Genomic DNA, 14533 nt, shown 5'->3' with positions numbered 1-14533 from the left:
CGCGGGACCCATCATGGATCCATCGCAGGGCTGTCCTCCCGAGGCACCTACAAGTAAGTACAAGTACACACGGGAGAAGACGAGAGGGGATTAGCGTTGTTGCGATCCCATGGGCGATCCATGGATGTTTGCTTGCCAGTGATGAAGTGATTGTGACTCGAGATCCTTTTCACAATTAGCTACAAACAATTTAGGAAAACCGCCACAGGATCGTAGCAATTAGATTAGAACAATGAGAATATTATATCTATCCATTATCGAGCTAACATACGACGACCCACACCCCGCTCTCTGCTCATCCGGGTATCTGATATTCATAGCAAATAGCAAACAATACTACGAGAGAAAATACTAGGCACGTACGTACGTACCTGGGAGAAGTCTATAAAGGATAGGAATGGAAATAGAAACAGTCGTCTATGGCCACCAATAAACGTAACAAGAAAAGAAAGAATGTTCAGAAGAAGTAGAACAGAAGAAGTAGACTAGAACAGAACTAATTCCGCTGGAAGCTTAACTCGAAAAGATAGAAACGATTGCTGCGGTGCTACATTGAGTGGATGCGGGTATCCGTTTGTGGGAAGGGGACCAGTCAAGTCCGAGGCCAGTGTTCGTGTGCATGGGCACACATATTTTGAAGCTGGGAAAAACGAGAAAAGCGAAGAGCAAGATGCAAAGTGAACGAGAAGGAGAAACAAAGGAAAGAAACAAGTGACGCTAAAATGCAGCAAAACACTTCCAGAAAGTAGACATCAAATATCATCCCTCCCCCTCTCTTTATCAGATCCATTCGAGAAACATGAGAAATTTGAACGAAAATGAACGCACTTCACGAAAGGAGCTTTCCGTCCTCCACCTCCTCCCCACTCAACACCCTCCTTGCCTCGTCCAACCTCCTCCTCCACTCCTTCCGCTCATACCGATCCCCCGCCGTACTCTGCAGCCTCGCACACACCTGCTGAAAGCTCGCCGCCAAGCCGTATATAAGCTGTTTCTCCTCCTCATTCAGCGCAAGGCGTACCTCCTCCTCTTGGGATGACGACGGGGGCGCTTCGAGCAGGATGTTGTAGATTTTGGAGGTCTGCAGGCCGGAGGCTAGGTCGGAACCGGGAGAGGAGCCGCGGGAGATTTGAGAGGCCGTGGTGAGGGCGGGGGAGTGCGGGCTGCTGCTGGCTTTGTTGCGGACGTTGATGGCTGAGTCGGAACGGGGCGCTGTGATGCCGAGGCCGAGAGCGTTTTTGGTTGTGTGGTTGGAGAGGAAGGATTGCTGACTGGGCAGGAGACGTTGGGAGAATTGGTTCAGCTGCGCGGATTCTTCTTCTTCGTCCTCTCCCTCGTCATCGGATTGTTCCGCTGCGGCGGTAGCGAACGAGGCGACGGTCGAGACGGAATCGACACTGGCATTCCGTTGATGCATTGACAGCCTCTTCTCTGACACGTCGCCATCGTAGAGCGCGGTTGTCGGCCTAGTCGTCTCCACGGAATCGGCCGAGCTAGAGCTGGATCTGCTGCTCCTTCCAGAACTGTATGATCCCATGGCGCTGTGCAGGAAGAAGTGCTCGTAGTCAAAGGCGTCTATTCGGTCTTCGTGACGTTCAGTTATCGGAAATTCGTAGACGGCATCCTCATAGACACTGTCGCCGCCAGTCTCGACGTCTGCGTCCACAGAGACGAATTCGTCGTCGAGGCCGTCTTCGGAGTTTTCGTCATCGTAGTCTTGGAGGTCTTCGTTATAATGCTCGGTCGGTGAGTCCTTCTGATAAGCGTCGCCTGAACTTTCCTTGATAGACCTCTTTCCGTCTGCAACATACTGCGATGCTTCATGTTGGGAGCTTGAACCCGCATGTTTGTCACGCGGCTCCTCCTCCTCAAACAAAGTCTTCCGTACCGGCGACTCGGTCTTCGTGCCCACTCCGGCATCTGCCGTAACAGGTGAAGCGCCCGTTTCATATGCGTCTCCACTGGCATACCACGCCTCTGCACAAGTGAATGGACTAGGCGTTCGCAAGCTCTGCAGACTCCGCCTCCGCAAATTATCCTCCTTGGCCTTCTGCTTGAGACTGGAAATGCGTCCCTTAAGATCCTGCATCTGCGCTTTCAGATCCCCCGTGGTAGACGAAGGCCGAAGCTGCTGCTGCGGGCTGTCAACGTCCTCCGGCAACGTCTCGAGCGTCGATGGTGAGCGTGAACCTCTGGAGTCGTACGACCGCAAAGACGCATCCCGTTCTTCGTGATTGCTCCATGCTTGCCGGGCATCGCGCACTGCTTCCAGACTGCGCGACTCTCGGATGGGGAAACGGCCCTGGCCGAACCCCTCGGGGGACCAAGGGCCACTGGCGGCACCCATTGCGCTCGATGCGCGCTTGTTGACCAGTCTGCTTGTGTATGCAGGGGTGAAAGGTACTGGGACGGATGTTTCGCTCATTCCTCTGGAGTGGCCCGGACTGCTGTTCGATGACAACGGAGAAGAGTAATAAGGTCTTGTGCGTGGCGGTATAGGGCCCTGTCCCGCGTATAGCCTCCTATCTCTCTCTCGTACCGCTGCCAGTTGATGGGGTAATGCTGATTCCGCCCTCATGCTGGTGAGTGTGGGCGATATGACAAGCGACTGTCGTGCTCCTCGAAGATTCCCTTCCATGACCTATCGAAGTCAGCATCGGCTCTAAAATACGTGCTCCCCATTTCACAGGCGCAAGGACGGAATTCTACTGCAGTACATACATTCAAGCGCTTCTTCGCATTCGCCAATATCATTTCCGCCCGTCGACTTAAGGCAGCCGACGAATACGCCTCTTCATCCCCATCACTATGCCCCTCCAGCCATCCCTCATTCTCCATCTCATCCTCAGTGCCGGAAATCTCAGGCAGCCTGTCCCGCTCCTCCCCTTTCTCCTCAAGAACCACGCCGCTGTCGTCAAAAGCAGCAGCGCCGGGGCCGTCGAAGGCGGGCCAAGTCATATCCTCCAGATCTTCGCTGTGCATGGAGCTCGATGCATTGCTCAACCGCTTTTGTTCATGATGCCGCCAGTCGTTCAGTGGATCTCGTGACATCGCGTCCGCAATGGTCGGTGAGGAAGCAATTGTGTTGTCGGTTCTCAGGGAGCCATCTTTCCCCTTTGCGCAGGTGTCGGCGCTGCCCATGGTTCGCAGGGTCGAGCGCGAGGACCTTGAAGAAAGCGGCGGGGATCTTATATGAGGAGATGGTTCGCGGCGGGCTTGGGGAGTAGCAGATATCACGGTAATGGTACTTGAGGCTCGCTTGCTGCACGTATAGGACAGGCTCGGCGGTGAGGGCGGGCGCTCTGCGTAGGGGTTTGGGGAGAAACTGCGCAGAGGTGCCTCGGGCAGAATCATGTCCGCGCAGGACAACGTTGGGGAGCGCGGAGACGGAAGCCCAGAGGGCGCCGCTGGTGGGAGAGGTTGTGCTTGTGCCATGATGATGATGCTGCTCGGGGGTTATGTTGGGTTGCAGCGGGACATGGCTTGGATTCCCGGTCCAGTTTCGAAGCTTGACTCTGTTTGGAGAATCGAGCGCGGCGCGTTGTTTTGTTCGTCTCGGGCGACGGCGAAACAGAGAGGGGGCGTCGAGATGGTGAGGATACGGAGGAGAGGCGCGTGCGAGGATAATGAACAATTTCCTCACAGCTGGCAACGGGCAACGGCGCTGGGCACGGTTTCCGAGAGAGATTGGGTTTGGCTGCACTGGCCACCTATTCCCATCTCAAGTGCTGGCACCCAGCGCCCAGGGGCAGCTTCGGAGATCACAGGATTCAACGAGATGGATCGCCCCGGTAATGACCACGGACATGTCCGCCCGGTGCGCTTCTTTTAGGCTCAGGGGAGGGACTGTCATTGGAGTGTCGCAAATGGAGCTGTCATGCTAAGGGCATCCCTGCCAGGCACAGTTTTGATCCAACTCTTGAAAACACATGCGCCATGCGGGGAATTCTACCAGCAAACTGCTAACTTGCCAAAGCATTTTAGATATTATCGCTCGAGGGAAGACACTTTTTGTCTCAATTACGTGTATTGGCGGAGGTTTGCACGTGTTCGCCTCTGCCTTATCCCTCGATCGAACAGTGCACATTTCAAGAACAATCCGTAACCTGAATACCGCATTACCACAGTTGTATTCACCTTCAATGCGCACCACATAGGGGCAGGGACCGTTATATGTCGTCATCCCCTAGATCCCGACTCGCAGTTACACCCATGCTCATAGCACAATCTGACATCTCATCAATCTTTCATGCATTCCATCTTGATCTTATTACCTGAACGACATTACAGGTGTGTACCCTCTATGAACACCCGTGCCTAAGATGGAACCGTCTCTGTATACATAGTAACGCCATTGAAATGCTCTCTTGAAAACCGAACTCCGTCTTTCGCTCATGCACATGCACCTTCGCTATGCAAAAAAGTAGAAAGCAAGTTCGATCAAAAAAAGTCATCATCGTCGTTCCAGCCCAGAGCGTCGTAGATTGACGTTTCTGTGCCTTCGTTCGTGTTGGAAGGGCCAGGTTCGGATTCGAGCAACTTGCCTGGTTTGATAGGTGTGGCCGCTACAGCTGCGGGGGCAACAGCTTCTTCGATCGCCTGGTCTTTGATTGGTGTTGCAAAGATCACTCCAGTCTTTGCAGTTGGCGAAGTGGGTGGATTTCGTCTAGGTTTGAGAGGTGTTGCGAAGATTGCGCCTGGTGAAGCGCTTACACCCTTTTCCTTAGACGCTTGAGCCGGCTTGCCCGTTATAGTTGTTGTTGGAGCAAATATCGCCCTGCGGCATGCCCCTGGGGAGTCGAGAATTTTACGAGTAGGCGGCCTGCTTGGGGTTTCGGTGACTGCAGGTGCAGTGGCTGTCCGTTCTAGAACGTTGCGCTGCACTGTCGCAGGAACAACAGAACGTGCGGCCGAAGACGGGATACAGAAGCTGCTTGACGGTATGGTTTCGTTGAGATCCCGAGCAAAGGGGTCGCGGCGATGGCTGGGGGTAGCTTCTACCACAATTTTGGTCCTGCTTCCTACTCGTGGCGTGGCAGACACTTGCACATCTTTCTGGATCTTGCGAACAGTAGTGGCAGGCTTTCTAGATCGGTTGTTCAAGCCTAGCCCTAACTTCTCGATTTCATCGACGTAGCTTCCGGCCGCAAGCCCCCTATTCGGCTTCTTCAGAGCGGTGATGGCCTCCCTAAGGTCTTCTTCGACTCTCTTCTTCTGTTTGAGCTTCGCGGCAGTTGCTGCTGACGGTGCACTCAAATCTATCTGCCGCCCCTTGAGATGCTTGAAATGAGACAAAGATGGTCTGGCTGTGGCAGTCGAAGGGCTGCGCTGAAAAGGTATCGCAGCTAAGGGGACTTCACTCGCTTCCCGCTTTATTCCGTTGACGAGCGTAGAGTCCGTAGCGGAACGGTTGAGCGAAGGTGTAGTCCCCCTCTGAGCTATCTGAGAAACGGTGTCAGTAGCCACACGATTCAACGAACGACGCGCCTTCTTCGCTTCAGGTTCTTTGGGTTCTCCAGACTTGCGCGATGTTAGGGGAGGCTTTGTCGCTTTTCTTTTGGGGGGTGACGCCTGCACTGGACCGCCCAGCTTCTTGCAAATCATGACAGCCTGCTCAGGAAGCCTACTCATGTAGAAAGGAATGATGACCTCTACGCAGAAGCTTTGGAGCCTATCGCCACCGCCAGATTTGGCAGTCTTCGAGGGCTCACCTCGGGTACTCGGTGACTTTGCATCAAAATCGAGAATCCCGTCCTGATCCACGGACTGCCAGATACAAAGCTTGTCCAACAACAGATCGAGCAGCAGTCTGACATTATCCATCTTCTTCTTGCGCTTTTTGTGCAATGCGGGTGGGTCCCCGGCCTGCTCCTGGCCTTGTTTGAACGGATTGGAACCCTCTGGCCGTAGATCATTTCCAGCGTGACTGTCTTGCTGCTCATTGTGGCTGGGGTTTTGTGAGAATTCTTTACCATTTGACAAAGCTTCAAGCGCAATGATCTCCAACATCAAGATCATCTGTGCCAGGGTCTCGCGAACCCGCAAATCACCTACCCGTCTCTTGATACGTTGCTCGAGGGTTTCATCTCCATGATGGTCCTGGCCTGGTATATCAGATACCCACCATCTTCGGACAATGTCATCCTCATGCGGATACATTCCCTCTCTGCTTATTTTCATCTTCTTCTTCGACCTTTTGGGCTTTGAAGAACCATGCGCGGGTTCATCGTCCGAGAAAGCCGCGGGTAGAATGGCTTTAACAACTTCCGGTAACTTCTCTAGGTACTTTTTTTCGCCTGCCTTATGGCTGAGCAGCATAGACCTCAAGAAGTCGACCAATTCGCAAGTACGTGGTGCGCCTTCTTCCGCTGATGTGAACACATTCCGTACTCGAGTAATCGGTCCCTTTACGAAGTATGCCAATGACGTTTTCGACAGATAGACGGCATCCAGATATTGCTGTACAAGGCTGTCGAGTAGTTGTTGTGGGTTAGGAGCCTGCAGGGGCTCGACCAAATGTGCTTCTACGCCGATGTCCGGCACTGAGGACTCTTGGAAAGGGTCCGGCAGGTTGCGGCCGACTTCCCCAATTCTCTCTACTTTCTGCTGTGGGCTAGGTCTCAGCATAGCTAACCTGGGCTTCCTGACGGGCACCCGCCACGGCTCAGTCTTGACAGCTGCTCTCTGCCACCATGATCCAGCCTCAGTGGCAGCGTTACCACTCCACAGTAATGAGGGACGCATGTCGGTGTTGTTGGAGCCCGATAGCAATTCTATGTCACGTTCCTTCAGCCAACCGGCAAGCCTGCAGAGGCTGTATATCCCCGGCTGCACCCGTTCGATCGCATACAGCATGTCATCTGCCCGCCTGCGAGCAATGAGCACCTTGGATATCGTAACATCTTCGTCTTTGGAACCGTTTCGCGTTTCCAACACTTCCAGGTTTGCCGAGAATATCCGACTCGTGAAGCTCTGATCCGGCGAGGTATCCAGATACGTCAGAGGCAGATGTGCCCTACTGATGAGACGCATGCGATCGAAACTTTGTGGAACCGCGGCATCTGGAGGGTAGGATCGAATACTGAATGATGATATGGAATTGTCGCGCGCGCCGGTGCTCTCTCGAATATGTTCTTTCGGTTCGGAGTCGGGCTGTGGAAGTCCGAGGATCTGGCTAGGAACTTTAGACATGGAGTTGAGCATGGTCTCCGGGTGCAATGCGTAACCAGACATGGGAGGTTATCATGATTGCGCGGTTTGGGTCGTAGAAGTTGATACTTGTAAGAATATCAATCGCCGTCGTTGAGGTGTTCGGCGCGTCCAAGTCGTGATGTGCGACGCGCGAAAACTGGTCTGTGCGTCTCGGGATGCGGACACTCAACGCCGACCGAGAACCCAACTGCAACGAAGCCGATAACAACCAATGCCATCGCTATTACAAGGTAGCGCTCATTCGACCTAAAATATACGGACTTCCCGATCGAAATGGCTAAACCATCACCCTGCACTCACTTCTTCCACCGTAACCTCAAGGTACCTTGAAACGGAACCCTACGGAACCCTCCCATCGCATTCAAGGTCTGCGCCAACGTCCCTTGCAACCGCCTCCTTTGCGCAGCGGAGATTAGCTTCTCGATATTCGACTGGCTCCACGTTCGCGGCTCTCAGGATCCCTTTTTGGAAACGAGAAATGGAACGACAGTATCCTGAATGACGACGAAAAGGGTCTCACGCGGACGCGCATCAAATAGCCGAAGTTGTACTCGACTGCGCCTACATGTAGTGCTCCACGCGCACCGAGGTTACGAAGCCCCTGAACAACATGACCAGTTACATGGGATTAAGTTGCCAGCATTGAGCGGATGCGAAAAGTGGAGTTTGTACTGTGTACTGTTTGTACGACATACCAAGCCTGATGGTGCGTCGGCGGACTGCCGCTCAAGCATTTGAACGGTCACTGACCGTCCGTTTACTGTGCTACGTGGGGTTGGACACTTTCTTTTCGTCCTCCGCATACATGCGGAATGCGGAAAGGCCAACTCGCAACATTACCAGCTGTTACATTTACACGCCCAAAATAGGGGCACAAGGGGATCTGATGCATATACTTGTTAATGAGCTCTGGGAAGGGAAGCCGGGGAGGTATGTGTCGCCCAGTTTGAACTCTTAGGAAATGTGGGCCAGATGCGAGATAGAGCAAAAGTGCGGGCAAAGTCGTTGAGAACGTCAGTCCGTTGAAATACGAGGGCTTCAGTAGATTAAGGGACAAAATCAGTATCTGAATCATGATTTTTATGTTTCGTTGTCATGTCAAGTCCCGTCTGTGTGACGATAGGATGAACTTCGCGCCTGCGGCCATGTGCTTGCCCTGCCCCTAACGGCCCGCCCGGCTAACTGTGGGGCTCCCGAACGTGGCTGGCTCGTGTGGCTGCTACCTGGTCCATGCGCTGCCATGCCAACACACGGCAAAGCGTCATACCGATAATCACACACGATTGACGTTCGCTCCTCTGCTGGACAATTGCTAACTGGCAGTTAGTCTACCTGGTTTCACTGCCAGAGTGCGTCTTCTTATAGCAACGCCAAATTCATCGCGTCCTACCCACTGGCCGATCAACTTGTTTACCTCACTTTGCGGCTATCGGGATTAAGATAAGAAACATTTTTCTACCGACGGAGGCGCATTCCACGAACCCGGCTACCATCTAGCTCGAAGTTGAGAAGAATGCGGAGACTCTTGAGTGCAGCGTTTCTCCTGTTCACCATTGCGAGTGCAGCGCCAGATTTCGTCGTCGACTTCACCCAACCACAAGCTGGAACTCCCGCAGTGGACAACGACACTATCGCAGACGATGGCAGTCTAGAGCTGGTAAAAAGGCAAAACAACTGCCGTAATGGCTACTCTCCCTGCATCAATCTCAATGCACCCGGCCTCTGCTGCGAGATCGGTGACGTCTGTTCCCGCGACGCCGCCAACAACGTCGCCTGCTGCCCTGCGAACTCAGCATGCACAGGAACCATCCGACCCGTAGTCCCTACCGGTACCCCGACAAGCGCATCCTCCTTCGTGGCCGGCACAACTCAAACAACCTCGTCGTTCGTCCTCGCCACCACCACCACCGGGACATCGAATTCGTTCGTGCAATCCAGCGCGGCGGGGTCCTACGTCCGATCCATGGTACCGAATACCTTCTACCCTTTCCCATACATACCGACGACTTACATCAACGCAGCCGCTTGCTCTCAGGCTTATACTAGCTGTCAGGCGGATGCTATGAGCTGCACGAGTGCTCTGGCGAATGGCGTTCCCGGAGTCACTGTTTCCGCACCAAATGGAGGAGCTACAATCACGGCGATTGCAAGTCTGGGACCTGAGAGGGCGGCCGCTGTGTGCGCGAGTTTGAGCAGTCAAGCGTGTTCGGGGCTTATTGTCGAGGCGTGTGCGAGGTTTGGGGACGGGGCTGGGAGTGCGGGTGGAGCAAGGACACTGTGCGGAGGAATGTACGGGGTAGGCGCTGGCGTGGCGGTGGGCATTGCTGGCCAGCTGCTGCGGTAGGGATGGAATATCGGCAGTGTGAGCTTTCGATTCTGTGTGGATATAGGTATGGGATGAGTATAAATGGGTGGGTGATGTGTCACGACATTGCTTTCGCATGGCGTTGGAAGTATGCAATTCAAGGGTGTTTAAGCGGGCAATGAAGTTCATGGAGGAGAGTATCTTAAGTTTCGAGAGTCCATGATATACACAGTACTTTGGTTTTGTGTCAGCGTGGTATTGATATCATTCCGGAAAGTCATTCATTGTACAAGTGAATTCACAGAACGAGTTATAGGATACATAGGTCTTCCACTCGTCGAGTTTCTTACAGTTCTCGCCATGCAGGCCTCATTGGCTGCTCCTCCCTGGTTCGTCACGTCGAGACACAGCGGCTGGGCTGGCAACCAGCTGAAGGCTGCAACTGGTCTGATCCAGCGCGTTTTTGTCCATTCTTACACCACACCATCACCGCTATGCCTCGATTCCTTCGCGGTTCACCCGCAGAAACTGTGCGCACGGCAGCTGGGCACAGGCTTATGGACTGGGAGGGATTTCTTGTAAGAATTAATGGTACGAGTAATTGAACTTAGCTAGAGGTTTACGCCACACAGACAATCACACACAAGGAAGCGAAAGACCTGGTACAGGAAGAGCCGAGTACAAACTGGCGAAGACTGCCGGCCTCCAAAAAGCAGACTGTATTTCGGCGGGTGAATGCCAAACTTGCCGCCGAGGGGATTCCTCAAGTCGAGGAAGACGTGCTCATTTGGCGAATGTCGCAGGCTATCCGCGCTGCTAGGAAGGCTGGTAAGTATTATTCTCTTTGAACAACCTTCCTGCAATAAGTATGTGTGCAATGGAACGTCTTACGGAAGTACCTGACCTGTATAAGTCAACAGAGAAGCCGAAACCGCAGTCTTGAACTCCAACACAGCGGCTGGTACTCGTCCCTTCGATCCCGTGAGGGACTCACTTGCCATGCAGTCTTCAAGGGTTCTTTGCCCTCATTCAGGTGATAGCTAGCATTCGCGCCCTATTACGTATATAATCGGTGACACTCCCGTAATTCAATTCATTACTACGTTCCGTACTCCTAGGCTTTCTGTTTGAATTAGTCGTTGAAGTTTGCCAGTCAGAACACCAGAATTTAAGCTTCTTGGTCCGTGAAAACATGTTAGGTGGGACAGTCTTCAATGCGATCTCCTCGTCATGACGCTTCTCGTTAGGTAGCTCGACCGTATATGGATATCTTCTACCTGCAAAGGTGCACGAAAACAGGTACGCGCGCAATGCCATTGTCCGAGAAAGGAACCTGGTTTCGAAATCACCTCTATGGAAATAGCGACCTTTTTACAACGACATCCTTGGAATCCTTAATATACTCCAATATGTTTTCACCACATGAGGCGACACCGATACTCCGCAAGGAATGCACTAGGCTTAAGGAATATCCCGTAAACACCTGTAGTCTCGCTTGAAGGCGAGGCAAACCTCAGTCCATCAGAAAGCCGCCCGGTACTCCGTACATGACCTAATCCGCCTGACCAAAGAACGAGGACCCGCTTTCACTCATATACTGACACAGCTAGTAATAACGACGATGCGCTCGCTGCTGTTTCTTCAGCTGCGCTGCTTTTTGCCTCTGCAGCGCGGACACATGGGATTGCCACCCGCTCGCCCACTGCAACCAGTTCTCCATTTGCTCTTGTACGTCGTCGACGAAGCCGTCTATACCTCGAGCGTATATCCAGAGGGATACCGTCGCTATCCCAGCCCACATCACCAGCGAGATCCCCAACCGGATCCATGCTATCACCACGCGATATGCCGTATGTAAGATTTTGTAGGCGGCGAAGAGGACCAGAACGAGGATGAGGATCGATTTGAAGTCGGGTTCTGTCGCCACGCGGTTGACCAGAGGTCTCAGCGCGGTTTCGGCGGTTTTGTAGATTCCCCAGACGAGCGATATTATCGACGTCAACATGCTGATTACGGGCGAAGGAAGGACGTATTGAAGGAGGTCGAGATAGTCTATGGGCTCGTTAGATGGTGGCATTCCTTTCTTTCTTTTTTTTTTGTGCTGAGATTCAAACAGACCCACTATCATGTCCCAAATGGCTTCATGATCAAACATGGTGAATAACGTCCGGATATCTGTTGCGAATGTATGGTCGAGTAGGGAATGCGAAATGCGGTCGCAGTAGGTGTTAAAGGTCTGAGTCCCGACAGCGGGTTGTTTTCGCGACGCCAAACAAGGGAAACCAGCGGTTCTTTCAGTTGCGGTGCGTGCGACGGCTGCGTCGTCACCGTGGCTGTTCCGTGCTCGCGTCTGGGGAAGTTGCTGAGCAAGGGTGCCCTGCAGTGGGTCTTGGCGTGAAAGACTACACTGGAAAATGCAAGTCCGCTAAGTCCTTCACAATAACGATTTTTACACGGATTCTTCGTGCATCCGATTGATCGCTGCTCACTATTAATGGCAGATGGTCTCGCTACCCTCGGCTCCAAAACTCCCCGCCTGGTTATGAGGTTCAGAACTTTTTGCACCATCAGTTGTAGTTCTTTTCTTCCGTCCTGATCCAACTCCCATCACAGCCGTAAACTATGGTAGTATTGTAGACTGGTGACTTTCTTGATCTAAATGTCTCTGCCATGGAACGCTCTGACAAAGGTTCCTCAAAACACCGAGGGTTTGGGGCTTAGTGTAGTGGCGCAGAAGAGATTAGAACTGGCCGAACTTCGAACTGTGGCCAAGTAATTGCGGTCACTAAGCGTGTTCCCTGCGTTAACCATGTTCATATCAAGTCCTGATACGGAATTAAAAGGCAAGGTAGATGAGCTACTCCACCGGACGCGCACCCAGCTTCCAGCGACCTTTCCTCCCAAACGGAGATTGCGGTACCGGTCTGCTTGTAAGATATAAGATGGAATGAACGCGATTCAAACAACTGTTGCTGTAAATGCTGTGACGGCGGATTCTCTTACGAATAAGGACAATGGACGCCAGCCTCTCGTCATATGTTGTCCAATAACAATTCGCACACAACTTGCGTTACTGGAACATGAATTTGAGCTCTCCTATTTTGATTGCACCTTCAGCACATTTAAACCCATCCATGATACGATTGGTCCATGCTTTGTTGTTGCACAGCGATGCCGTAAAGGATGCGGCTACACTGTCTCGCGGGCCCACTTCGCCCAAGGCTCCGAACCGACGCACTGGACAACAACAAAAGCATAATAGCAGTAACTGGCCCCTATTGTGCCTAATACTACCTGAAATAACATTTTCCCCATGTCTTGGCTGTTACCAATGCCGCCATGTATTGCGGTGGTCGCTCCGCTCGCTCCGTTTGCCGTCCGTCTTTCACCGACGACTAGCTACGTCACCCACGTCCTATCCTTCCAAAGGCCTCTCAGGCTTTCGGAAACTTTCCATGTCTTTCGCCGCTCTTTGCTGAGGTAATCGCCTCGCTTAACGCTGCCCACACAGTATATAAATCTCTGTTGTGCCCGCTCCTCCCTCTCTCTTACTATCCACTCCACTCCACAACACTCAACTTCAATCTCTGTTTCGCCACCATGAGGCGCACACAGTATGTTAACACCTATTGTTACTTCTATTTCACCCCACTGAGCATCTTCAGACCAACCATCACGCCTTCTTCCACATCCATCACGGCCAGTAGAGGTCCGGGTACCGCACGGGGTCCCGGTCTCACTGGTCGCATGCCAGCTGGGGGTCGGCCGGACACTTGCAATGCATTTGGCAGTGGCTCTGGGCTCCTCACCGTACATGCTATGCGCGCGTAAGTGAGGCGGTGCACGCAGGCTTAACAGCCGGTCCCGTCCGTTGAGGAGGGTCACCCATGAGGGGCATTGGCAACGGGTCTGGGATACCCTAGCGTAAGAGCACGAGGTTCCATTTGAAATGCAATTGGCAGTGGCTCTGGGCTCTTCACCTCATATGCTCTGCGCGTATGAGTGCGTCGGTGGTCGCAGGCTTAGCAGCCGGCCCCGTCCGTTGAAGAGGGTCATCCATGAGGAGCAGGGACTCAATGTTGGCTCAACTCCAACAACACTCAGGTACGTTATCACTTGTCTATTCTGGTTTGAGTTCCCAAGGTTCCACTGACTCTGAGAGTCACAGGCCACTCGGCCATTCAAACGAACACAAACTTCAAACACTTCACCACACCACATCAACACAAAAGTCTTACGCGCCAATGGGGGACTATAAACAACAAGCCAGTGAGTCAATCCACTGTCAGATCCATTGAACCTTCAGCTACTGGCTCTCCGCAGAAATTTTTAGCTCCGCCTCTCGTCGCGACCTTCAACATGCATCAACACCGCGAACTCGCCTTTGAGGCGCCTACTGGGCCCTCTCATACCAACAAAACAGCAACGGTGACCAATGAACAATGGGTCAAGGTCAGCTGGCATTGAGGCTCAAGAACATGGCTCTCTCGCTCAGACGAGAACCTATCATGTATTTACATTGCCTCCCTGGAAAACAAATATGTTCTCACATCAATGACTTGACCTCGTTTGCCATGACTGTTGACCGTGAACTGTCTGTTTGTGTTGATGTGATGCTAGCTGATAAAATATCGCATGGCAGGCAAAGTCCGTGCAGGTGCGCTTTCGTATTCATCGAATCAACAGCTGCGGCTTGCCTTGCTCCCCGAGCTGATCTGCTTCACTGAGATATTCCGGTCGCTTGTTGAACATACCGCCAACACGGCAGACACACCCATCGCGCTTTGACAGATTTTCTGAATAAGAAAAGGAGATACCAGCGTTGTGGCATGCCATAGGGTATACACTGATTCATTCTGGTATCTTGCAGAACTTCGCCACGACCTAAACCACATGATCCCGCATCCTGCACACCTGCACAACATAGCTACAGTGCATCATCCAAGCGACAACACGTAAAGCACAGCAGCAGCGCTTCCCTCACGAAACCCCAACAAGAACGAAATACAAAAGACA

General features: G+C 52.7%; 5 protein-coding genes across 5 annotated transcripts; 2 read left to right on the top strand and 3 right to left on the bottom strand.

Annotated features, from left to right (window-relative positions):
- Positions 1-829: 829 nt before the first annotated feature.
- Positions 830-3435, bottom strand: EI97DRAFT_460131 (uncharacterized protein; the record flags this gene model as incomplete). The annotated part of the gene is made up of 2 exons (XM_033801074.1): positions 830-2641; positions 2722-3435. 2 exons carry the CDS (start codon positions 3433-3435, stop codon positions 830-832), a joined length of 2526 nt encoding a protein of 841 aa, XP_033652096.1.
- A 596-nt stretch (positions 3436-4031) lies between these two features.
- Positions 4032-7307, bottom strand: EI97DRAFT_435097 (uncharacterized protein). Its single transcript, XM_033798787.1, has one exon. The coding sequence runs from the start codon at positions 7231-7233 to the stop codon at positions 4441-4443; it is 2793 nt and encodes a 930-aa protein (XP_033652095.1). The 5' UTR covers positions 7234-7307; the 3' UTR covers positions 4032-4440.
- A 1418-nt stretch (positions 7308-8725) lies between these two features.
- Positions 8726-9819, top strand: EI97DRAFT_468733 (uncharacterized protein; the record flags this gene model as incomplete). Its single annotated transcript, XM_033801672.1, has 1 exon — positions 8726-9819. The coding sequence occupies one exon, from the start codon at positions 8726-8728 to the stop codon at positions 9554-9556; it is 831 nt and encodes a 276-aa protein (XP_033652094.1). The 3' UTR covers positions 9557-9819.
- Positions 9820-9902: 83 nt separating this feature from the next.
- Positions 9903-10601, top strand: EI97DRAFT_502664 (uncharacterized protein). The gene is made up of 3 exons (XM_033802757.1): positions 9903-10095; positions 10150-10345; positions 10431-10601. The coding sequence occupies exons 1-3, from the start codon at positions 10012-10014 to the stop codon at positions 10559-10561; spliced, it is 411 nt and encodes a 136-aa protein (XP_033652093.1). The 5' UTR covers positions 9903-10011; the 3' UTR covers positions 10562-10601.
- A 170-nt stretch (positions 10602-10771) lies between these two features.
- On the bottom strand, positions 10772-11672 carry EI97DRAFT_468732 (uncharacterized protein; the record flags this gene model as incomplete). Its single annotated transcript, XM_033801671.1, has 2 exons — positions 10772-11569; positions 11636-11672. The coding sequence occupies 2 exons, from the start codon at positions 11670-11672 to the stop codon at positions 11124-11126; spliced, it is 483 nt and encodes a 160-aa protein (XP_033652092.1). The 3' UTR covers positions 10772-11123.
- Positions 11673-14533: the final 2861 nt, after the last annotated feature.

The sequence above is a fragment of the Westerdykella ornata genome (genome assembly GCF_010094085.1).
Source record: "Westerdykella ornata strain CBS 379.55 unplaced genomic scaffold EI97scaffold_19, whole genome shotgun sequence".
Lineage (NCBI taxonomy): Eukaryota > Fungi > Ascomycota > Dothideomycetes > Pleosporales > Sporormiaceae > Westerdykella > Westerdykella ornata.
The sequence above is the reverse complement of the archived record's forward strand: the minus strand, read 5'-3'. Positions and strand labels throughout refer to the sequence as shown.